This window comes from Hippopotamus amphibius, chromosome X (genome assembly GCF_030028045.1).
Source record: "Hippopotamus amphibius kiboko isolate mHipAmp2 chromosome X, mHipAmp2.hap2, whole genome shotgun sequence".
NCBI classification, from domain to species: domain Eukaryota; kingdom Metazoa; phylum Chordata; class Mammalia; order Artiodactyla; family Hippopotamidae; genus Hippopotamus; species Hippopotamus amphibius.
Window position 1 is genome coordinate 124,717,151 of NC_080203.1, and position 25,091 is coordinate 124,742,241.

The 25,091-nt window shown below is 36.7% G+C and overlaps 1 protein-coding gene across 1 annotated transcript; it reads left to right on the plus strand.

Annotated features, from left to right (window-relative positions):
- The first annotated feature begins 120 nt into the window (after positions 1 to 120).
- On the plus strand, positions 121 to 24,846 carry FANCB (FA complementation group B). The gene is made up of 9 exons (XM_057718522.1): positions 121 to 191; positions 7,390 to 8,461; positions 12,905 to 13,057; positions 13,803 to 13,895; positions 19,095 to 19,223; positions 21,798 to 21,964; positions 22,834 to 23,276; positions 23,396 to 23,633; positions 24,327 to 24,846. Exons 2-9 carry the CDS (start codon positions 7,529 to 7,531, stop codon positions 24,739 to 24,741), a joined length of 2,571 nt encoding a protein of 856 aa, XP_057574505.1. The 5' UTR covers positions 121 to 191; positions 7,390 to 7,528; the 3' UTR covers positions 24,742 to 24,846.
- The last annotated feature ends 245 nt before the right edge of the window (positions 24,847 to 25,091 follow it).

A 25,091-nucleotide genomic window follows, 5' to 3' on the forward strand; every position in this document is an offset into this window, starting at 1 on the left:
TTCAGCCTCCCTTGGCAACTGTGTGGGGGCCTGCTGGGCAGGCTCCGCCTCCTCTGAGCTGGATGCAGCTTCCGGCCTGGCCCTCCCAAGATGCAGCGCGCGGGCGGGAGGTTTGGAGCCGCCGAACACTGCGCATGATTTGCGGTGTCGGGAAGTGGCGGCTGCGTTGCGCTTGGGCCTCACACGCAGAGGTAGGGCTGGCGGCGTGTTCCCTGTTGCGACCTTCGCTGAGGGGGTGGCGGGGCTGGGTTTTGCTCCCCTAGTCCCTTTGCTGCGGAAGAGCGGGAAGGAATTGGACGTCCCGGGGCCTGTGCCCACCATTCTCTGGAGTGATATCTAGATTATTCCAAATGCTTACTCTTTTCGGGGATTATTTCGCTTGAAACTTTCTTCAGCTCTGCAGCATCTTTCTCACTTGGAGTGTGAGATACTTAACAGAGAATATATCTTTGACATCTTTAAAACAGTTTTATGAAGTTAAAAGATGTAAAGCGTGTTACAGTTTATTAAGGTAGTTCTCACCTGCGGCCAATTTGCCACCCGGGGCAAGTTTGTCTCCCCGGGGACATTTGACAGTGTCTGGAGACATTTTTAGTTCTCGCAACAGAAAACTACAAAGAAATCGTAGGAAGAACGGTCCCCATATTCCCACCAGCCATAGCCAACTAAGATGGACACTTCAGCATCTTTTGCCCCCAACTTTTTTTATATCTTTACTTTTTTTAATAAGGGAAAAATGGACACTTTGTTTAAAAGCTATTTGAATACATCCTTGAAATAGTATTTCAGATATGACTAAAGTCTCTCTCTGGCTTCACTCTTCTACCCTGATAGCCTTCCTCCTCTCCAGAATAAACAGTCATTGGGATTTGGCATGAATCTTTGCACCTTTGCTTTTTTAGTTTTGGACCAGGCTGCCTAGGTTTGAATTCTCGCTCTGTCACTTCTTATCTCTAGGCCTTTGAGAAGATCCTTAAACTCCATGCCTCTGTTTCCCCATCTGTAGAACGGGATAATACTGCCTAAAGCATAAGGATGTCATGAGGAATAAGTTAGTTCAAAGTGCTTAGAACAGTGCTTGGCATAGAGAAAGCAGTCAGGGAATGTAGCCATTGCAGGTAAACAAAATATATCATGCTGTTTTATGTGTTTTCATTTTGGTACATAATGTACTACAGTATACATTTTTCTTGCAACTTAGTTTCATTTTACTTTTGAAATCTAGCCACAATAATACACATCTAATTCATTCCTTTTAACTATAGTATATTCCATCTGTATTTATTCATTCCTCTATTGGTGGCCATTGAAGTTTTTGCTTTTAAAAAAAATTACAAATAACAGCACAGTGAACATTCTAGAGCAATGTGTTTGTGCATTATTATGTAGGATTATTTCTCTGGGTTCATATCTAGAAATGAAATTGCTGGGTATATGCATTTCTGTTTACCGCCAAATTGCCTTCCAAAGTCTCCATTTAATTAAGTACTCGTAATTATTTCCTAATTGATGGCTCCTTCAATCTCACTGCACTCCCCCATCTTCAGCACTGTCACCAGGAGCTTTATTATTCAGAAGTACAATCCTGTAATTTCTATTTTTGAAGTCTTTCAGTGATTTATCATTGCTTAGAGAAAGTTAGAAGTCCTTCCTGTGGTGTCGAGAACCTGTCTTCTTTCCTGATTCTCTTAATGGATCACCATTGCCCCACATTCACCTACATTTCAGGTACACTGAGTGTGGTTGAGAAAAGCAAAGGGGAGGTTGATTCTGGACAGGCCCCAATAAATGACCTAGTCATATAGGTAAAGAAAGTTTTAACGGTGGACCCATTCTGTAGTCAAGTTAATTTACTTAGGTAAACAATGTCCTGTGTGTTGGAAAAATGATATCTATGGGTATTATGCTCACAAGATTATGTTTAATATTATTAGGTGAAATTCTTAGTTGACTGTCTTAATTCTACCTTTTTTCAAAGGTAGAATTCCAAAGACACTTTCCATTGGTCTCAATCTATCGATTGGTTTCTTAGAGAGTTTTATAGCTTTCATCTGCAGAAAATACAGTGTCTTTTAGGATCTTCCTGAACCAGACCTGTAGTTTAAGAGTTCTGAAATTTATAATGCCAAATATTATTAGCATTTAACGGGAACATTGTTTATTTGGTGGGAGGCTGGGAGAGAAGGGTGGATAAGAGTGATAATTTGTTGCCCATCTACTATATTTAGGTTAGCATGTATTGTTTTTCTAGAGTACTCACACATCTGTTTTCATTTTATATGTAAAATATATACAGTCAACTTTGATGTGTGGTAATACAGAACAGGAAAAGCTCAAATTAACTACCTACTATTTTATAAATAATCTGCATCCAAATCTCTGCTGCCTCCTTCCCTCCCCAACCCTCCTCCAGAGCTGCAACAGGAGGTAAAACAACTGGTTTGAGTTACCTGTTTTTTTTCTGCAGCCACTGTTATGAGTGCCAAGTAAAAAAGTCAGATGACCAACAGGCTGAAATACTTAAGTCTGGTGTCCCGATCTGATTAATCAAGGCTTGTTTATATTGGTTTAAGAACCTCTAAATTGAACCGTGGTTTGTTTCCAGATTATTTCTATGTGAAAAAAACATTACCACTTATTCCATAGCCTTAAAGGTTTGTCTTATGAACATATGCTCAAAACTTTTACTTTTAAAATAGATGTTGCATCAGTACAAAATAAAAGCAGATATTCACAGATATGTGAATTCGGTAAGCCTTGAGATTACAGAAAGTTTGAGGAAAAACTTATTTTTATAAATTAATATATTAATAGCTTCTAATTTTTAACTCTGAAGATGGTTCATTTGAAATAACTTACCTTAAAAATGTGCATGTTTTTGCAGTAGTATTAAAAAATAAAAAATAATGACCTTTCATATGTTAGGTTTTTTAAGTCTATTTGAATTTAAGTCCATGAGAATAAGTTTGCTTTTTGCCTAGAGCTCATGCTAAAAGAATGTTGGGTTAGGATTATAATAGGGCTTTGAATGCCATGCGAATCTTTATAGCAGTGGTTTGCAACCTTTTATCTCTGTGTCATTCGTATGTTCAATACACAGTGCTTAGCATCTATCTTTCCAGGTTCAGGGATCATAGATCATTGATCTGGGGGCTGGTGGTGGGGGTGGGGGTGGGGGTGGTGGCAGTAAGTGCATGCAAAGTTTTTGAATTAGGGGACAGTTACCTGGTCAAGTTTGTGTTTTAGAACAATACCTGAGGTAGCATAAATGAATGGATGTATTAGAGGGGAGAGAGACTAGAGTAAGGAAGACTGATTAAAGGGCTTTTACTGCAACCTAAGTAAGAGATGAAAGCCTGAACCATCATAGTGGCAATTGGGACAGAGAATTGGGAGAAAGAAGTTTCTCAGTTAAGGAACTTGGTAATAGAATTAAAAAAGTAGAATGCAAGGGGCCTGCTTTCCCTAACTCATAACTTTATGAAGGTGCAACAATATCTACTCTAAAGTTTATTGAAGGGGGTGATTCTACTGACTTTTTAGCACAAAGATCCTCCTTACTCCTGTCACATTTGGGTGTTGGTGAATCAGAGCATTGTGTTGATGACACATTAGTTGTGACATTTAATATTAAAACAATAACCCTGGACAGAAGTTATTTTTGGTTGTTTTTAGTATTAAAAAGTCTGAACACCTTTTGAAGTGAGTAGGTAGTGAAAGACAATGAGTTCTCAGATCTTTACCTCAGAATGTATAATTTATATTTATAATATATAATGCTAAAAAAAGAATATATCATTTAGTACTAAAAAAGGAAACTTTCTTAGAAAGTTCCTTAAAAGTTCCTTTTAAGAGGTCTGAGGGAAATTTGAAATAAAGACATTATTAGCCATACATTTTGATGTAATATAACCAATATGTGTATTTCCTTTCAAGTAAAACGTAGTTTCATAAATAAAAGCCACACCTTTGGTTATCCTACCTATCTTCTTTACTGATGAAGCTGAAACTACTCTGGGGTACCTGTTGTCCCAGATCTTTGCACGAATTGCCTACCAACAAGCCAGGAAACCATTTGGCTTCTGCTAGTTCGTATTATGATCCATTATCTCCAGTTACTTCACTAATACTTCTTAAAATTCTCAAAAACAATATCATCAATTTGATTTGAAAAAAAACCCAAATGCCATAGAGGAATGTATTTATCTGTTGCTGCATAACAAATTACTCCCAAATTTAGCAGTGTAAAACAACAAACATTCATTAACTTAAAATTTCTGAGGACCAGGAATTTGGGAGCAGCTGAGTGGGGTGGTTCTGGCTCAGGAAGGCTTGACTGGAACTGGGAGTTATGATCCCAGGAAGGCTCACTCACATGGCTCTTGGCAAGAGGCCTCAGTCCCTTGCTGGCTGTTGGCAGGAAGCCACAGTTCCTTGCCGTGTGTACTGGGGCTGCCCAAGTGTCTTAATGATATGGCAGGTGGCTTTCCCCAGTGCAAGGGATCTGAGGAAGAGGTCACCGAGGAAGCCACCATGCTCTGTGACCCAGTCTTCTGCTGTATTGTGTTGGTTGAAAGTGGTCATAATGACCAGGCCTCAGACAAGGAAAGGAGAATTAAGTGCCACTTCTTGATGGAAGGAATTTCAAAGAAATTTGTGAGCATATTTTTTTTATAAATTTATTTATTTATTTATTGGCTGTGTTGGGTCTTCGTTGCTACACGCAGGTTTTCTCTAGTTGCTGCGAGTGGGGCTTATTCTTTGTTGTGGTGCACGGGCTTCTCGTTGCCGCGGCTTCTCTTGTTGCAGAGCATGCGATCTAGGCGCATGGGCTTCAGTAGTTGCAGCACATGGGCTCAACAGTTGTGGCACACGGGCTTAGTTGCTCCACGGCATGTGGGATCTTCCTGGAGCAGGGATCAAACCTGTGTCCTCTGCATTGGCAGGCAGATTCTTAACCACTGTGCCACCTAGGAAGCCCTGTGAGCATATTTTAAAACCACAAGTGATGTATTTGGAAGTTAGACAATAAGGTGCAGCATCTCCAATTCAAATGTAGATGCTGACTAGTCTAGTCTGCTTTTAAGTAGAATTGCCTCTAAATCAAGTCATTTCAATAAAATGCAGGCTACATTAAGTTAAATTTATAGACTGTGGTTCAGTGATACTTTTTTCTAATTGGATTACTGGTAGATTCTTATAATAAAAGAACAAAACCAGAATCTTTGGAGTTTGCTTCTCATTTAAAAGAGGAAAACAATATTACTTCCTTGTACATGACCTAGTTTTCATTTATTTTTTTTAATAAATTATTTATCTATTGGCTGCATTGGGTCTTCATTGCTGCACAGGTTTCTCTAGTTGCAGCGAGCAGGGGCTCCTCTTCACTGGTGCGTGGGCTCCTCATTGCAGTGGCTTCTCTTGTTGTGGAGCACAGGCTCTAGGTGCGTGGGCTTCAGTAGTTGTGGCTCACAGGGTCTAGAGTGCAGGCTCAATAGCTGTGGCGCACGGGCTTAGTTGCTCTGTGGCATGTGGGATCTTCCCAGACCAGGGATCGAATGCGTGTCCCCTGCATTGGCAGGCGAATTCTTAACCACTGCGCCACCTAGGAAGTCCCTTCATTTATTTTTAAAGTACTTGATTTTCCCGGTGTAAATGATCCACAAATAAGAGAAAAGAGAGTATGAGTTAGAGTTACTTATAGTGATGAGAGACCTTTCAGCATTCACAAACCATTAAGTATGCAACTATTCTGATGTTTCTAAGGTTAGGTACTGTATGAACCAGAGCTGGCCATGATGATGAGAAGGATAGTAGCTAGCCTTTATTAGCACTTTCTGTGTGTCAGGTTCTATTTCAAGTGAGTTATTTAGCTAATTCCAGTACCTTGTAGGGTAGATACTGTTACTGCACCCTATTACATAGATGTGGATGTGAGGCACAAAGGAGTTAAGTAACTTGCCCTAAATCACACATCTAGTAAAAGGCAGACCAAACATTCAGAGGGTGCTCTAGTGGTGCACTTTTCTTAGTATATGCTAAGCATTTGGTAACTGTTACAGGAGTGACTCAGCATATATAGCCACTGGATAAAGAGACATCAACATCTTTTTTCTTACATGTTTTCTTACATGTGTTCAATGGAGGGGGTGTTCCTTTGTTCTTTATTCTACTTTACTAATTCTCTCAAGTTGCCTTTCTTATAACCAGTGTTCAGAGTAAGGGAATGTGTGCCAGGACAGTGTAGTGGTTAAAAGTGTAGGTTCAGGAGCCAGAGGGCCCCTCTTCCAAATCTAGTGCCATTGCTGATTAACTTTGTAACCTTGGAAAAATCTTCTGATCTTCGTTAAAATATGGTTTTCTTGTTTAAAAGATGGGATAATAAGAATATTTACTTTAAAAGAATAGTTGTGAGCATTAAATGAAATAATGCATGTATTGTACCTGGCATATAATAAGCATGATATATAATAAATAGCTATTATTTAATGCTTGTGTTTATTATAATATTACTAATCCTCTATTTTTTTTATACTTTGAATAAGGATAGTGACTTAGGGTGTAAAACTGCATTGTTTTTGCAAAGTAAGATTTAAGATTTCTTTCTATTACTCCTATGGAGATTTTTTTTAAGGCCATGTTACGGCATCTCCTGTTTTTCTTTCTGTGCTTTCATTTTGGCCATCAAGTCTGTACAGACTCCCTTCTCAGGGAATCAGGAACCCAAGTGCCTGGGCTGTGGGAGTGCTCTAATTTGAATTCCTCACTGACTGAGTTGTCATTGTAGAGGCGCTAAGCCGAGAGGGAGAAACCAGGTTAGGTCAGTAGGTTTGAGAGGCAATGTCTGCAGTGCCTTATAATAGAGCCCCCACACCTTTTTTTTTTTCTTTTTAAGACTTTTTTTTTTAAGCTTTTTATTGGAATATAATTGCTTTACACTCTTGTACCAGCTTTTCAGGTACACCAAAGTGAATCAGCTGTATTTATACATATATCCCCATATCCTCTCCCTCCAGCGACTCCCTCCCACCCTCCCTGTCCTGGCCCTCTAAGGCATCACCCATCATCGAGTTGATCTCCCTTTGTTATACAGCAACTTCCCACTGGCTATCTATTTTACAGTTGGTAGTATATATATGTCTATGCTACTCTCTCACTTCGTCCCAGCTTCCCGTTCTGTTAACGCATTCAGTTATCTTTTGTGGTGTGGTTATTTGCATTCTTTGCAAACTGTGTTTTTTATGGGCTGTACAGAAATAATATTTGGGATACAGTTTTTGATAAGCGTGACATTGTTAAGATAGCATACAAAGCTTAAAAATGTTAATATTTAAGTATAGTTACCTATGTGATATAGTTCTCTAACAAAAACATGTGTTTTCTTTTCAGCTCTGCCTACTCGACGGCAGTTTCCCTTGTTTCATTTTTAAGTTTCGAAGCATCAAGCATCAACTAGAATTGATTTACATTCAAAAATTGGACTAACACAAATCGGACTTGATATTGTGGATTTACTAACAAACAAGCAATGTCATCTAATGAACAAGAAAGGCTCTTCTGTTATAATGGAGAAGTCCTTGTTTTTCGTTTGTCTAAAGGAAATTTTGTAGATATAGGGCCTGCAAAAACATCTGTGTTACATGTCAGAAGGATGGTATTTGACAGAGGAACAGGAGTATTTGTTCAAAAATCCACTGGATTCTTTAGCATAAAAGAAGAATACTCTCATTTAAAAATTATATGTTGCGACTGTGTTTCAGATTTCAGAACTGGAATTAAGCTGCCTTATATTATGATACAGTGCATTAAAGAGAATAGCATTTTCAAATATTTTCTGCTATTTCTTCACAGTACCAATAAATTTGAAAAGCGTTTGAGTTTTAGACTAGGCCATGAGTTGGAGGACGGCCTAAAGGTACTTAATGGCCCTTTAGTTTTATGGAGATATATCCAAACATTCTTTTATCTCTCTTCCCAAACTGGCAAAGTTGTTACTGTGTCCATTAAATTTTCCTCCATTGAGTGGGCAGGGGAGATTGAAAATCTAGGTATGGTTTTGTTAGGACCAAAAAGATGTTATTTATCTGAGGAAGGATGTACCCCAAAGCCTTCAAAATCAGATTATGCAATTTGGAATACACAATTTTGTGTATACTCCCTTGAAAGGGGAGAAGTAATAAGTGATACGTACATTATCCCTCCTGTTTATACCAGTGTGATAACGTGTGTGCATGTCTGTGCAGCTGAGATTGTCAACAACCAGTTAAAAATGTCTCTGACTGCCCTTACTCAAAAGAATCAGCTGATTTCATTCCAAAATGGGACTCCTAAAAGTGTGTGCCAGCTTCCATTTGGAGATCCTTGTGCAGTTCAACTTATGGATCCAGGTGGAGGAGACCTCCTTTTCGTTGTATCCTTTAGGTCCAATGATGCTTGTGCTGTTTGGGAGAAGAACTTCCAGGTATGGTACTTATAATCATTAAATTGGCATAGTCTTTGACCTACTACACATCCTTGTGCTTCATAAGATTCATCCTGGAGTCTTGTTATCCAAATCAATTTTTAGTGCTGCACTTAAAAGAAAATCATATATGTTACATCACTCTTTTTTCTTAAAATTATCTGAATATTACTTGATAAAGATTTTGCCTTTTCATTTTGAGTCATAAAACCCTTGAGTTTTTGGAAATACATTAATACATAACTACAATTATTATCTATTTGTCTTTTACTGTAACTAATTTTCATTAATGTGATAATAATTGGATTTGTATTTTTACTTAGAATAAGGTCATAAGCCTTTCTAGAAAACTCAAATCAGTTGTTGAACTTTTTAAAAGTTGGTAATTATCATTTTAAACTTAAAATGAAGTCTAGAGGAATTCCTTGAAATCTATCATTGTCCCTTTAGAGACAGATAATTGTTCTCCAGGGAAAAGCAGTGGGTTAATTTTTCTAAAAACTGTTGCTTAGAGAATTTCATTATGTTACATTTTGAAACTCAGAGTTGCGCAGGTATTCACATTTTATCTACATGTAGTCATGTCTTTTAACATAAGGTTTGGAAATTGCTTTAAAATACTCACTGGTAGTGAGCATTCAATAATGAGTAAAAAGATGCCGAAAATGAAAAGGAAATTGGAGGATTGTAACTGTGTGTCTCCAGTAATATTTCTCTGACCCTGATGTTTTGTTAACATTGCGTCCTCCTGACTTAAGATGTTTATCAGCACATTCAGTTGTGTGATATGAAGTGTTTATAATTCAGGATCTTCCAAAGTAGTTTTTTAGTACGTCATACAACTCTTTAAGTTCTTGTGCTACTTTCGGGAAAAAAGCAGATACTACCTTACTTGGTGTGCCCTGTCCATTTAATTAGAAGCTCAATTAAAATTTCTATGACAGGACTTCCCTGGTGGTCCAGTGGGTAAGACTCCACTCTCCCAAAGTGGGGGGCCTGGGTTGGATCCTTGGTCAGGGAACTAGATCCTGCATGCCGCAACTAAGAGTCTGCATGCTGCAACTAAAAAAAAATTCTATCACTGTTATCACCTTGATATGGAATATTGATGAATGTTTTAGAAAGTTCAAAAGGCATTTTTTTATGTGAATGTGTGTACGTGTGTTTGTGTGTGTGTGTGGAAATGTCAGGTTGAAATTGTTTTATCAGGCTTTGCCTTGTGAATTGCCTTTATGTTAATATGAATTATGTGACCATATTCAACCTCTGTAACACACAGAGGACTTAAATCCTCAAAAGGAAAATAATTTGAAAACTATCCTATTTTATTTTGAAAGCAATCTTTTAAAAGCACATTGCACTTTTATTTCAAGGTTTTGTGGGAAGGTAACATTTTCTGTCTTTTTCTAGTCTTCCTTCGAAGAAATGGAGCATCTAGTAGTGGGGGACAGTTTAGAAGCACTTAACTTGTAGATATCGGGATACCTATAGAGCATCTAGGATAGCCTATAATCCTTACTGGGGTCAGGGTAGTGGAAAGAGCACAACCTGGTTTTTAATCTCAACTGAGCACCATACTAGTGTTACCTTAAGGAATGTATTTACTTTTTGTGAACTCATTTTCTGTCTGTATGAATTTGGGATCATCCTGCCTCTGAGAGGGGAGCTTTAAATAAAATGACATTGTAAAGTGACTTGGACAGTGCTTAGCACTCAGGAGAAGCACGGTAAGTGATAGCTATTATTGTGTTGGACGAGGGCGAGGGCTGTCATTGGTGGTGGTGCTTACCTAAGGTTCCCTCTTCACCTGAGTAAGAAATAGTAACTTTGTGTCTCATTCATTCAGTGGAATATAGTCCTCTCTTACTTGAAACAGGTCCCCTGCTTGGACACTGTAGAGCTCTGCCGCTGACACATTACCCAAAGCAGGAGACTGTGTCACTCCCTGTAAGTGGGCCTGGAACTGGTAGCCTCCCTGCCTTGAAACTGTGTTCTAAGGTTCTTTCTCTTTACTGGACCACCATCCTTTTTACAAGATATTTACCTGAGTCCCTACTGACATACCCCTAAGCTACCTCTTCAGGGATTCTGTACTTCTAAGTTGTTCTCAAATGCCCAGTATTGAATGCTTGGGAGTTACACCCTGATACCTACAAGTTAAGTGCTTCTAAATTGTCTCTGTAACCTTGCCACTCTGGGAGTTTTACAGCTCCTGCCTCTATCATGGTGTTACATTTATACACACCTACTTTAAAAAAAACCAACTGGATTATAGCTTAGGGTAAAATATTCAATTACTTTAGAAACAGGAATAAAAGCTAAGAATCTACAAATAAAAGGGGGAATAACCATGTCAGAAAACCTGAGTTAAGGGAGGTAATTGCATTTGAGCAATTACACTTCGTTTAGCAGTTAAGAGAAAAAAAGTAAATACAAGAGGTTTTACAATTGAATGGAACATACTATTAAGGGGAAAAAAATATTTCTAACGTTGCATAATGAGAGGAATTTACTGTTTGTGGTACCATACAAGAGGTTTTAAATAACAAAATGAATACATTATTGAATATTAAAATGGTCCTTCTGATAGCAGTTTTGCCCCCAAATGGGAGAAAACAACAGAAGCAGTCTTTCTCTGGGTTGGCTATGGAGTCATCCGTCCATCCTTTTACTACCTAATTACAAACAGGAATTAAGGCATCTTACAAAGATAGATGAAATAGAAACAAGCATAAATTAGAATAAATAATGAAAATCAAGGTTAGTGTGTTCTCAGATGAGCCCTTCCTACAGGCCCTAGGTGTAACCTTCAATCCAGCGATAGGACTTGAAACACAGAGCCGAGTGTAGAAAAATACGTGATTAGCTTTTTGCCCAGGCTTTTTCTTTAGAGTAGAAATTGTCTCTGTAAGCTTTGACAGGTATCTATGTAGCAGGTATTTCAAAATTGAGATCATTGTCAAGTATATGTAAAACAGATAGTGGCGTGTTGTAGATAGAAAGAGGCTAATATATTCTAGAGGTGTAATGTCTGATACAGTAGCCACTAGCTCCAGGTGTGATTCAACATTTGAAATGTGGCTGGTCTGAATTAGAATGTGCTGTCCATGTCAAATATGCACCAGATTTCAAAGGCTTAGAAAAAATGGAAATAAAATATTTCATGAATAATTTTATTGATTATATTGAAATAATATTTTAGATATATTAAATAAAATATAATAAAATTAGTTTCACCTTTTTACTGCTACTAGAGAATTTTCTTTTATTGGCTACTGGAAAATTTAAAGTTGTATATGTGCCTGGCATTTGTGGCTCACCTATATCTCTTTTGGGCAGCACTATTCTCGAGCTAGAGGTTGCAAGCATGTGTATGCATGCGTGCATGCACAGCTCTATGGTGTTTGCATGCTGAGCACATTCTTATTACCAACGTCTCTTCACATGATTCATTATGCTCCATGATACGGCAGGGCAGTGGGAGGAAGGGAGGCTATGAGTTTACAAATAAGTTTTCTCCCTGCATGAGTAAAAAGTCACTGCTTTGGAATTAGCATTATAGGGGAAAGATTGATATTTGATTGTATAGATTGAAGAGTCTTATAGACTTGCTCTAATGCAAGCTACCCTCTACCTAGAAGATTATGTATCCTTGCGGGATTCTGAGTGGGAGTTTCAGCTCTTCTGCCTGAGGGAGAATGGGTTTCTGATCCCCATGGTGTTAGTTTTCTAGGGGACCAGTCTGGAAGCTTTCAGCTTTATGGATCTTTAAGAAGTTGTCTTCTATTTTAAACTTGGGGTCTCAAGTTCTGGTATAAACTTAAGAAAGCATTCCATTAGGCTAGAATTGTTCTAGGTGCCCCACTATTAGGATCCCGCCCCTTCTGTGCCCCTCATAATGACTGTGTTCTCTCCTATCAGAATTTAGGGCATTAATTAACTTCATATGGACTCTTAAAGGTTATTCTGCTTTGAGAATTCTTAAAGTGTTTGCTAGTACCTTCTAGTTACCTAATGGAACTGAATTCCTTGTGGAATTCCTTGTGATTACGAATATCAATACATATCCACCAAGGCTTATGGGAATGAGGGTCATCCTTAAATTAACCGGTTAGAGAAAGAATTCTCACTAGAGTTAGTCATGAGAAGTGTTAGAATTTGTAAATTATAATAAAATTTTAGTATAGAAATCAAGAACGTGACAGTCCCTGGACAAATGTTGATAAAATATTAAATTTCATTACCTTGCTATTTATAAATTTGACTCCTTACATCTTCTGATCTCCTTATATCTTTATTTTATTTTAGGTTTTAGTGTTTACCATTTTCATTACTTATTTGTAAGACTGAAGATGACAAATTAGAACTACGTGCAGCAAAAGGATTTAGCTTACTTCATGTCCGATTTTTTTCTTTCTCTATTCCTTCACTGCTCTCTTTCAGGTTGCTGCTAAGTGGGAGAAAATTAGCTCAGTACTGATAGATGACTTTCTTGGAACTGGAACTGAACAACTACTGCTACTTTTTAAGGACTCCATGAATTCAGATTGCCTGAGTTCCTTTAAAATAACAGACCTTCACAACTTAAACTATTCAGTAAGTTCTGTTTACTTTCTGTGCATTACTTAAGGACATTTTAGAAAATTTGAGCACTTTAAAGCTTTTGACTTACGCTTTATTTTTGATTTCATACTTAAAGTAAGCTTTTAGAACCTTAAAAATACATTGAATCTTTTAAATAGTACAGTGACTCTCCTTTCAACAAATGTTATACAAATTGTTTTTGTTATAAATTTGGAATATAGTATATCTGGTATTCACTCAGGTGACAATACTGTAAATTAACTTTATCATTGATTCTGAAAAGCACATTTTATACCAATAAACATAATAATATTGGATTCATTAAGGAATAAAATGAAGTGAAACTGCTTTATTAAAAGAAGGAACAGTTCATAATATTTTAAGATCTTGAGCATAAGGGAAATAATACCCTGGAAGTTTCAGATCTAAATAAAATATCTCTGAGCCTCAGTTTTTTTTTTTCATTAGTAAAATGAGGATAATTCTTATTTTCTCTAGTTATGGGATTTTATAAAAGCCTAGTAAGCGGATACATTTTGAAGCAGTATGCAAATGTTAGGTGGGTGGTAATAGTAGTAATAATTTTTTTTTTCTAGTTACGATAAGATGATGGGGAAAATATGTATCTTGTCTTTCAAATAATAGTGTGTATTGTGGCACACTGACTTTTGGATAAACTTTAATTGTATTTTGTTAATCTTAAGAATTTTCAATTTATTTCAAAATTTCAATTTTAATGTACTATTTTATTTATTAGAGTGAAACATTGGATTGCAATGAAAATGGCTTATTTGACGACAAACAAGAGAATTATTATTTGGTGGTTCTACCTCTGGAAAGAAGATTGAAAGTTAGTGTCTTTTTGCTTTTGCTTTTCTGGATTAGTGCTGTTCTAAATGAAGGAAAGAACATTGAGAGAAAGGTTCTTAAAATATAAGAAACTCAGTGACTGGGGGGAAAAAATGGTACAGATATCCCCTGCTTTTTGAAAGTTCGCTTTACGCCACTTTGCTTTACGCCACTTTGCTTTTAAGAAAGACCTACATTAGCACCTGTTTTTGCTAACCAAAAGAAATCCGAAGAGGAGTTTTGCTTTTATGAAAAAAAGGCGAAAGCGAAAATAGCGTTCAGTGTTTGTTTTGCAACGAGCTGTAACAGAGCTCAGAGCAGCGAGCAGCGAGAGTGGCCCTGCCAAGCTCCTTCCCGGGAACTGCTCTCAGTTTCTCAGCATCCAGCCACCATAGCTTTGACCTGTGTTTATGCGCACCTGTGCTTTATCTCAGTGTATTTTGTGCATCCCTTAGCAAGATGTGTCCTAAGGTAATTGCTTCTTTGCTTTACATCATTTTATAATGGTTTACAGAAGGTTTCATAGGCATGCTCTACTTTCGGATAGTGGGGAAACCTGTATTTCAAAGGATCTGTTTCCTTTTTTGGTACCTGTGTAAAAGCCATTATGAGATTACTTATAAATGTATTATCTAAAAATGATACCTTTTGGTAGTAAGATTGTGTAAATTTAATAGGCCTTATAAGGTAAAATATAAGAAGCTGACTTTTGAAAACATATTCTTTCTAGTTTTTAGGATCAGTATACCATTACTTTCTTAAAGGAGCAGCAAATGTGCTGAATCATGACATTTTCTAAACATGAATAGTTTACCTTCAAGTTTTCCATACAAAGCTCTCTAAAAAAGTTTATTTTTTCAAATGTATGAAGGTGATGTACATTCCCTGTAAAATACTCAGACTATGCCAAGAAATATTAAAAAGAGACTAACAACCTATGGTTCCACTACTGTGATATAACCAATTTTAACACTTTGACACGCATATTCTTGTTGATGTTTTTAATGAATATAAGCAAGCTTACATGGAAATGTGATTATGAGATGCCTGTTCTTATATAACTTGCCTTTTTTCATTCATAAAAAACTTTAAATATACAGAAAATTCATAGAATAATAGTGATTATTATTATATTTTTATATTATATATTATATTATATTATATTATATTATATTATATTATATTATTGTTATTATATACAATCCCCATGTAGATTCAACTGTTACTTTATAAAAAATCATATTTTCCTCATCTGTTTCTGCTTGTGTGTGTATGTACATGTGTTTGTACATTTTTGCAGAACCATTTGAAAGTTGCAGATATTCTAACACTTCACTCTTGTGTATTTTAGCAGGATTCTCCTAAAAATAAGGACGTTCTCCCATGCAATCCTGACACCATTATTCACTTAGAAAGTTAATATAATAACCTCTTAATCTTATTTACTGTTCAGTCCATATTCAGATGGCTTCAGTTGCCACAAAAATGTTTTACATGGCTGCTTTTTCCAGGACCCATTCAGAGTTTACACTTGCACTTGATTATATGTCTCATTGGTCTTTTTATCTAGAATGGCCTCTCCCCCTTTTGAAAAAAATGACACTAATGAGGCCAGGCCAGTTGTTCCTTCTTTTGGATTTGTTTGACTGTTTCCTTGTGTTGTCATTTATCTTTTTCCTCTATCCCTGGCAACCTTTTTTGGTGAAAGGCCAGATAGTAAATATTTATACTTTGCAGGGCCTTTAGAAGTTTTTTGCAAGTATTATAATATTAAAGTGAATTCACTGGATGCTTAGTAAACACATATCAGATGTGAATGTAAACAGTAGATAAATAAGACATCATAATGGGTATAGAACCATAAAGGAAAAGGTTGATTGCATTAAAAATTTTTGTGCTCCAAAGTAAAATAAATAAAAGGACAAATTATGTAAAAAGAAATTGTAACATTTGACAAATGATTAATTTTCTTAATATTAATATGCATTCTAAAAAACAGTATTGTTGAGTATGTAAAGTGGGCCAACTTCTTCAGAAGGAAACTTGTTATAGGTATTGAAATGTGAATTGCACATATCTTTTTATTCTTGCAGTTTCACTTCTAGAAATCTGTTCTAAGGATATACTTATACATGTAAGCAAAGCTGATTTTACAGGAACATTTAAGTAGTATTTTAAGCAAAATTCAATCAAAATCTAAATACCCATCATTAGGAGTATGGTAAATAAATTATGATATAACTGAACCATGGAGTACTATGCAACTGTCAAAATGAATAAGGCACCTTTTATAGTGATTTTTAAATGATGCCAAAATAATTTAATTTATGAAAGCATGACTTTTAGAAATTCCACTTCCAGTAATATATCACTTAATTTATTTGGATCAACTCTGATGATAAAAACAACTTAAAATGATAGTTGAAATATGTTTTTAAAAGCTTCTTAAAAGCTTCAAAAAGCTGAAAATAAAATAATAAATTAGCAGGCCAGACTCTAAAGGCTGGAACCCAGAGAGATAAGCAGGACACAAATGCTTGCCCTGGGAGCATTTGCATTTAACCTAAAGCAAGAGTGCCCTAGTCATGTGGCAGAAACAACATAAAATCCTCTCTAGGAACACACATTTATCCTAGGCCTCCTCTGAATCTCACAAATAATTTTTTTATAGAAAATAAGCCACCCACAGAATAACTAAGCACATGAAGAAACAAGGCATCATGATTAATAATTTACAGAAAATAACCATTTCTGTAAACTAAAAATACATTGCAATTCTAAAAAAAAAAAAAAAAAACCTCAACAGATGAGTTTAACAACTGACTCAAAGAGATGTGGAGCAAATAAGCATACAGGACTGTTAGAAAAATTATCTAGAAGGTAGCACAGGGACAAAGAAGGAAAATATGAGAAAAACAGAGTGGGAAGGCAGGGACATAACGGAGGCAGGCACTAAGAGAGAGTCGAGCGTCCATGTTGTTCAAGTATCCACATGTTATACCACTGGCTCTCAATGTAGCTAAAAACATTTCTAAGTGCTGGAGAGCATTTTAGATATGAACAGATCTACCATCTCCGCCATTTTGCATTTGAGCAAGCAGATGGAGAGCCAGAAATGTTGGGTGGCTTGCAGAGCTAGAACTGGAGTTCGGCTCACAGTTCTTCCCCCTCTGCGGTTTATTTTCCAGCCACTCATTGGAGGGGACAAGATGAGGCTGGGGCCTTGGAGACACTTGTGCATATGTACAGGAATGTTCACAGCAGCATTGTTTGTAATGCTCCACAGCTGGGTGTAACTCCTGTCCATTAGCAGGAGGAAGGAGAGGGGAACTGGTGTAGTGAGCTGATGGGATGCTACAGAGCAGTGAAGGGCATGAGCTACAGCTACTAGTGACAAATGGATGACTCGAAAAACAATTACATACAGAACGATTCCACTTAGAAAAGTTCAGAAGCAAAGCACACACACAAACTAAACATATTCTTCAGGAGTTCTTATGATGATGGTAAAATGATGTAGACCAACAAGGAAGTTATCGTAAAAGGCCAGGATAGTGTTACCTCCAGTGGAGAGACGTTCTTGATTGGGGAGGATCCATGGTCCACTCCTAAAATGCTGCTTTTATGACCCAGGTGTGGTTACAGGGGTGTCTACTTCCTCATTAGTCTGTGAACTTTTTTTTTGTCTTGCACACTCTTCTGCATGTATGAGAGAGATCACAATAAGAACAGGAAAGCAAGATTCAGTGTCACGCAGTGCAGTGTGCTCCTGTATTTGGTTTGGGGTGGGTTTTGTTTATGGGGAAGAGAATGAAAGCATACCTTAACATATACATGGAAAAGTTCTGGAAAGATAATCTTTCGGCTGTGCAAATGGGATTGAGGGTCTAGGAAGGGAAGGTGAGATGTCTTTTTTGTTTAAATTTGTTATCATGGGCTTATTTTCATAGCAAACAAAACTTGTAACAATATAGAATATTTAAGTAGTCCAATGATGCACAATTTATTCCTGGAGTGGGGGTCGTGTTGAAGAGAGTAGGGAAGAGAGAACACGGATAATTTCTGAGGGTGCCCTCATTGTCAGTGTGCCTGTGTATCCCTCTCTTCCACTCCCTGCCCCTCCAGCAGCCTCAGACTTGGTTCTCCACCTCGGACAGGTACATCTCACATCCCCACAGTCATGAATTAGCCAGAGAATGATGGAATGTGAATGATGTGGAACCCTCAGAACTAGGCCAACACATGAAGTTTTAAAATATTAGCTAGACACTTTACATACTTTGTGCAATGAGGTAAGATAGAATTCAGTCTTCACTTTCCAACTTCTATTCATTGATAAAAGGAAAAAGAATTTATCTGCTTTAAAATGTAATTGAAAAGAAAAGCAAATACAGGCTGCATTTTGTTTTTTTTCAATCTAGGAAAAAAACATGTTATATTAAAAGCTGGATTAATACTTAAAGAGTCTCAGATATCCATCTGAAATGAAACAGCTTCTAAAAGTTCAATGACATGACTCTTTTTAAATTTTCAGAAGTAAAATATATTTCATGAATGTTTCATCCTTAGTGCTGAGATCTATTTATCTGGCATAATAAAAGGAACAATTTACTCCATGCCCAATTCAGAGCCAATTATCCCCCCCCCCACCCCCCGTAGTTAAGAGTCGACCCCAGTACTGAGTTTATTTGCACAAAAATAAACTTGTACAGTTTGGGATCTGTTACGTGTTACCTTTAAAATTTTGTTATAAAAGTCATATGAACACAGGATTTCAAGCAGTATCAAATCAAAAGTGAGCATTTCTATTCATAATGATATGTCTTGATTTTTGAAGCAGAAATTATTTCAACAAGAAAAACAGTTTTCTTGTTGGGAGTGTTGGTAGACCTTGCTTTTTATTTATATTGATTTATGATTTATATTCATACTGATTCATTACTTAACTCAGTGAAATGCGAATACATTGGCATTCTCAATTTGATATGTAAACTATTGCGATTATTTGCTGTATTTCCCTTTGTAATTAGAGACTTAAAATTTTTAAGTAAAATGGTTTTGCTCTGAGAAGTATTCTTTGCTTGTCTATAGAAAAATGAATTAATAAGCAAATTTGGAGAAAATACTTGCTGAATTATTGGTATGCTCAGTTTCATTTGAAATTATATCTCTGGAAATGATTTTTCTTTATACTTTACAGGTTGGTTTCATTTCTGTTCAGGAATTACAGCAGCATCTCTTGCTTAAGGAAAAAGTTATTTCAAAATCTTACAAGGCTTTAATGAACCTGTTTCAAGGGAAAGATGATAGTACATCAAGTGCAGAGGAGGTAAAGTTAATTATGTGACTTTTATCATTTTATGAATTGAAAACCTACAAGCTATTGAAGAGTTATTTAGATTGTAATATTAGAATATATTAGAAAATGCTGCTCAATGGATCAAGAAGCAAAGGTGCAGGGATTATGTAATGGTGGACTTTTATGACATTGAAAACTATTTGGTTAAAAAGCCAATATTTTACCAATTTGCAAATTATTCTGTAAGATATTAAAATCTCAGTTATCAGGAACCTCAGGGAACAAGTCCTTTTGTTTAAATAAGATTTAACTATTAAATTGTTTTATTTGTATAGTTTGAACAGAAATTACTCCTGAGTGAATTACAGTTAACGCTTGAACAACATGCGGGTCAGGGGCACTGACCCTGTACGCAGTTGAAAATCCACGAATAACTTTACTGTGTGTGCTCTGTATCCCTAGTTCCCCATCCACAGATTCAACTAGCTGGGAATCATGTAGTACTTTAGTCTTTACTATTGGAAAAAATCCACACATAAGTGCACCTGCACAGTTCAAACCCCTTTTGGTTAAGGGGCAACTGTGTATGTTTTCTGACTTCTTAAACAGAATATGCTGAGGAGTATTTTACCTTGTATTAATGGTGACATAGTTTCATCATTAATATAATTATATTTTAGTCTGTTGCATGATTCATTTCTAAGGATATTTATTCCTCTATTTAATGTCCCTAAATTGCTATGCTTTTTTAGTCCTCAAATTTGCTTTTTATAATTTTACTCTCATTTTCCTTATGGTTGACCATCATAAGAACCTCTTCAGGTAACTTGCAGTTACTTATGCCAGTATGGTAATGTAGAAAGTGAACAAAAACTGCTTTAACTTCATAAAAAATAGTATTTATGTACACTCGTTTCATAGAGAGAAAGATAGCATAGCAGAATTACAGATAAATCAAGAAAAGCTGGACATAGACACACTTGAAGTTGCATTTTCTTCCCTCAAGTCACTTTAGTGCCTGGCTCTGACTTTCTTTAAGATTTACCATTCTTGTAATGGTCTTTGCCTTGTGTCTGTATTTCAGTCTTAGCAATATGAGGATTTTGGCCCAGAATGTGATTCCATTAATGTAAGAAATAAAAGCACATCATGTTGCATTTCTGTATTACTGTTCTCATCTCCTGGGAAACTTCATGCAAGTCATTGTTGAAAGTCATTCTTCAAAGTCTCCCCATTTCCCTTCCCCACTTGACCCCAGTGATTTTACCAGTATTAGAAAAGGGGAAGAAATGGTAGAAATTAATGCGTTGAGGGACTTCCCTGGTGGTCCAGTGGGTAAGACTCCACATTCCCAGTGTAGGGGGCCCGGGTTCGATCCCTGGTCTGGGAACTAGATCCTGCATGCATGCCTCAACTAAGAAGTCCGCATGCCACAATTTAAAAGATCCCGCGTGCTGAAACAAAGATCCGATGCAGCCTAAATAAATAAATAAATAAAATATTTAAAAAAAGAAATTAATGCATTGAAACCACTGTGTGCAAGACACTGTTTTGGGCCCTTTACATTGTTAACTTTAAGAGCAATTCTGGCAGTTAATAAAAATTTCTGCTGGTTTCGGGTGAATAGCCTGCCTCAAATCTCACAGCTAGCTACTGGTAGAAGTGTCAGATTCCTAGGAACATGTTTAGTTCACTGTAATGTAAGTGCCATATCTTTTTTCAGTAATTACCACATTAGAGGGACAGTGTAGAGTAATGATTAATATGCATAATGGGCTCTGAAAGCAGTTGGCTCTGGTTCAGATCCCAGCTCTGCCTCTTGCTAACTGTGTGACCTAACTGTGGGAGGTACCTAACCTCCCTGTGCCTCAAGTTTTCCTTATCTGGAAAACAGATTGTAATACTACCAACCTAGGGTACTAGAGTCATTGCAATGGTTAAACAAACTGATACATGAATCGCATTTAGAACAGTGCTTGACATATAGTAAACATTCAGTAAGTGTTGTGGATGATTATTACCATGACTCCTCCTCCTATTTCCATTTGTATTAAAAATCCATATGTGTGTGGAAATAAGTGAGTGTAGCCTGGACTTTAAGAAGAAAATTTTAGCATCAACTATACTTGAATTTAAAAAAAAAAAAAAGTAAATTTTAGCAATAATTGATCAGCTGTCCAAAGATAGTTTAATCAATGTTATTCATACAGAAGTTTCCAGTTATAAGTTTAGAGATTGAATTGTTCTCAGCATGCCTTGGGTACATATTGTAAGATTATTTTTCAAAATGGACTCCAGGTTTATATCCCTGCTGGCTCTGTGTTGGGTACCCAGAGCCTTGTTTACAGTCAAGCCATGCTTCTTGATCCGAGTAGATAGTTAATTATATGTTTTATAGATTTTCTTTTAGTGAATTATGTATAATCTGTAATATATTATTGATGATAATGTATTGTAAAATATGTAAGCCATAAGGCCCAGCCAAAAGCTGGTTTATATTATTTTTTTAGTTTTGCTACATTTGGTAGTTTTGTTTTGTTTTTTTTCGGGGTTGGTTTTTTTTTTTTTTTGGTTATCAGTAATTTAAACATATTTTTCCATAAGGAATGTCTTGTTACTCTTTGTGGTGAAAAAGAAAATCCTGTCTGTACCTTTGATGAAAAGTTATCAGACAATTTTCAAGATTCAGAACAGCTAGTAGAGAAGATATGGTATCGTGTAATAGAAGATAGCTTGGTTGTTGGAGTGAAAACCACATCTTCATTGAAGGTGTAAGTAAATTTTATCATGATAACCTTACCTTGATGCTCTAGAACAGCACTGTCCAACAGAAATGTAATGCATGGAGGTGTTTCATTCTAAATAATTCAGCTCTTTTAAAAACTAAGTAGTTTTTTTTTTCTTAAGAGGAAAGGAGAAAAATCTACCTCAAAAATAAAATGCAAGCTTTACTTTCCTTTCTCTTAAAAATTTATTTTCCTAAAGTCCAGCATATTTACAATGTTTTCACTTTCCTATTTCAAGAGAAGTGCTATTACAGCATCTTTAAAGAAGTGTTTGGCTTTTACACTTAATTTTCTGATATATTTTACATTTGAAATGGTGTTTCCTAGGAAAGGAGAGAATAAAACTTTTTGGATGTTTGTATGGCATTTAATCATCTGTTTGATTTTAAGAATAAGCTTTTATTTTTTAATTTTTATTTATTTTTTGTTTTGTGAGGAAATTCCACGCTTTATTAAATGCACTTTTGGTGGAAGAAGCCCTACAGAGAATTTCTTAATAAATTTCAGAGAGGGGAGGTGTTTGGTCACTGGAGTAGCCTACGTAAGCAATTGTGATATTTGTGGAATGTCAAAGGGCAGGTTGTTGTAGGTAATCATCCTGTTAGTATCACAATTGTTTCTTAAAATAGGCCAAGGTCTAAGACAGTGGTTTGGGGTTGGCTGAGACACATGTTCTTGTGTTAAAGGATTCTGTTAATGACATGGACTCCTCAGTTTGGAAAGAGCTTCAGAGTGTAACCATCCATATGTGTAGCCAGTGCTCCCACACGTAAAGGTCCATGGCCCAAAGAGACACTATCCTGATATTCAACACCTTGGCTTTTAGACTAAACTGAGCTCTGTATTTTTTACAGGTCCCTGAATCATGTGACTTTATCGCTGTCAATGGATCAAGCCCCTAACTCCAGCTTTCAGCTCATTAAATGTCAAAATAGGGTGATCAAGTTGAGTAGGAATTCTTCCCCAGCACCAGGCTCAGTGCCATATGAAATAAGATCAGAGGTAAAAAAAATCAAGTTGAGTTTTGATCGTGAGGAAGAGGAAGAGAAAGAGGACAGCATTGTTTGTGAACAGCCCTCTGAGAAAGAATGTGTACAGATGATTACCGCTGTAACACCTCTTTCGCCACTTTTAGCATTCAGTAATTTTTGTTGCATTGTGCTGCTACAAATTAGAGAGAAAGAGAATGGTAACTGTTCTGAAGCTCGTTATGTTCAGTGTGGCAGAATTTTTTTAAGTCTAGAAGATTTTTCAAGTGGGAAATACCTGCTGACATTTCCGAAGAAGAAACCTATAGGTAATTTTTGTGGGTCCTTTTTAATCATATACCTAATCGAATCAGAAAATTTTAAAAACTCCCTTTATGTGATAACGTGAAGAGTTTAATGACAGCACTTGTGAATGTTTTTGCCATAGAACACATGGAAGATCTCTTTGCTCTTCTTGCGGCATGGCACAGAGCTTGTTTTCAAATCATATCACCTAGCTATACTCTGACTTCAATGAAGGTATGGCTCTTAGAATACATGGAATGTGAAGTTATCAGAGAATTTCCAGAAATTTGCTTTTGCAAAAGGCCAGGAAGTCTCTATGGGACACTCTTCAGCTGGAAACAAAGAACACCATTTGAAGGAATTTTAATAGTCTATTCCAGGTAATGCATATCAAATTGGTATTGGTCCAGGGAAGAGAGTGTGTGTGTGTGTGTGTGTGTGTTCATTCCAACAGGGATCCCTGCAGTAGTGTTTTGTGCCATTGTGGGACATGTCCAGGTCATCACCTGGTACCACATGAATGAATAGGTGGTCTCATTTAGAAACTGAAGCCATTTTAATTTTATGTTTGATTTTGGGTTTTTGGTGGGGTTGATTAGGGCCTAATAATGACTTTAAGATTTCCCCTTACCACTCCCCTACAATAAAATTTTTTAAAATGTAATTTTGATCTTATTATTCAGAGAAAAACTTTAATCAGAAAGCAACCCAATTAATACTGAGTTGGTTTAGGATATATATACAGTTGTTCCTCTGTATCCATGGAGGATTGGTTCCAGGACCTCGGTGGACACAAAATTCCACGGATGCCTGAGTCCCTTATATAAGATGGCATAGTACAGCCCGCCCTGTATATCCATGGGTTCCACATCACCGGATTCAACCAACCATGGGGCTGACCGTATTTGATTGCTACAGTCTAAATTGTATCAGTGACCACATGCATGCATTAGTGTTCTACTCATTGCTAGAGGGTTTAGAAATGAACATTAATTGATTACTTGAGTATGTTGTACATGACCATTTTGCACTGTCCTGAGTTTTGTAACATTATGTTTGGTTTTTTATTCCAGGAATCAAACAGTTTTGTTCCAGTGCCTTCATAATCTCAGCAGAGTTCTCCCTATAAACAGTTTCTTCAAATATCTAAAATTTGGAAGTGAGGATTTCCTAATTGGTCATTTGGCATTAGCTTTGGAGAAGGAATTGGTTACCCTTGGTTCTCTTTCTTCTGCCTTAGTTAAGGTTGAAAGCAACTTGGTGCAGAGTTGTGAAGCAAGCAAAGAAAAGAATAGTGGCGATGTGGCTGCTTTATCAGACATAGAGGAAAGCATCCGTTTCTACAGAGAAGAACTTCAGAGAGAAAAGAAGCAAACGTTGGGGATGAACCTAAAAGTGAGTGGTGCACTTTACAGAGAAATGACTTTGAAATTAGCTGAGGTTCAGCTGAAATCAGACCTTGCTGCCCAGAAACTGACTGATTTATGATCACAATCTCAGTTTGATTATATTTTAGAATATTTTTCCCCGCCAGAATGTTTTGGTCCTATTTATGTTCACTTTACATTAAATACCTCCTCTGTAAAAATAAAGATTGAGGCTTACTATAGAATCTTTGGTTTTGAAGATGTGTACAATGGCATGCCTTAGAGCAGCACTTCTCACCTGGGCTCATTTTGCCTCCCAGAGGCTTTTGGTTGTGTCTGGAGATATTTTTTGGTTGTCAGAAATAGTGGCAAGTGGGGAGGGCGAGAGAGGGGTGATATTTGAATCTGGTGGGTTGAGGCCAGGGATGCTGCTAAACTTCCTACTCTGTACAGGACAGCTGCACAATAGGG

Excerpts from the sequence above, each read along its gene's own strand:
- FANCB (XM_057718522.1), top strand. The coding sequence starts at position 7,529 with ATGTCATCTAATGAACAAGAAAGGCTCTTCTGTTATAATGGAGAAGTC. Across the intron at positions 8,462-12,904 it reads TTTGGGAGAAGAACTTCCAG|GTTGCTGCTAAGTGGGAGAA; the intron begins GTATGGTACTTA and ends GCTCTCTTTCAG. Across the intron at positions 13,896-19,094 it reads CTCTGGAAAGAAGATTGAAA|GTTGGTTTCATTTCTGTTCA; the intron begins GTTAGTGTCTTT and ends TATACTTTACAG.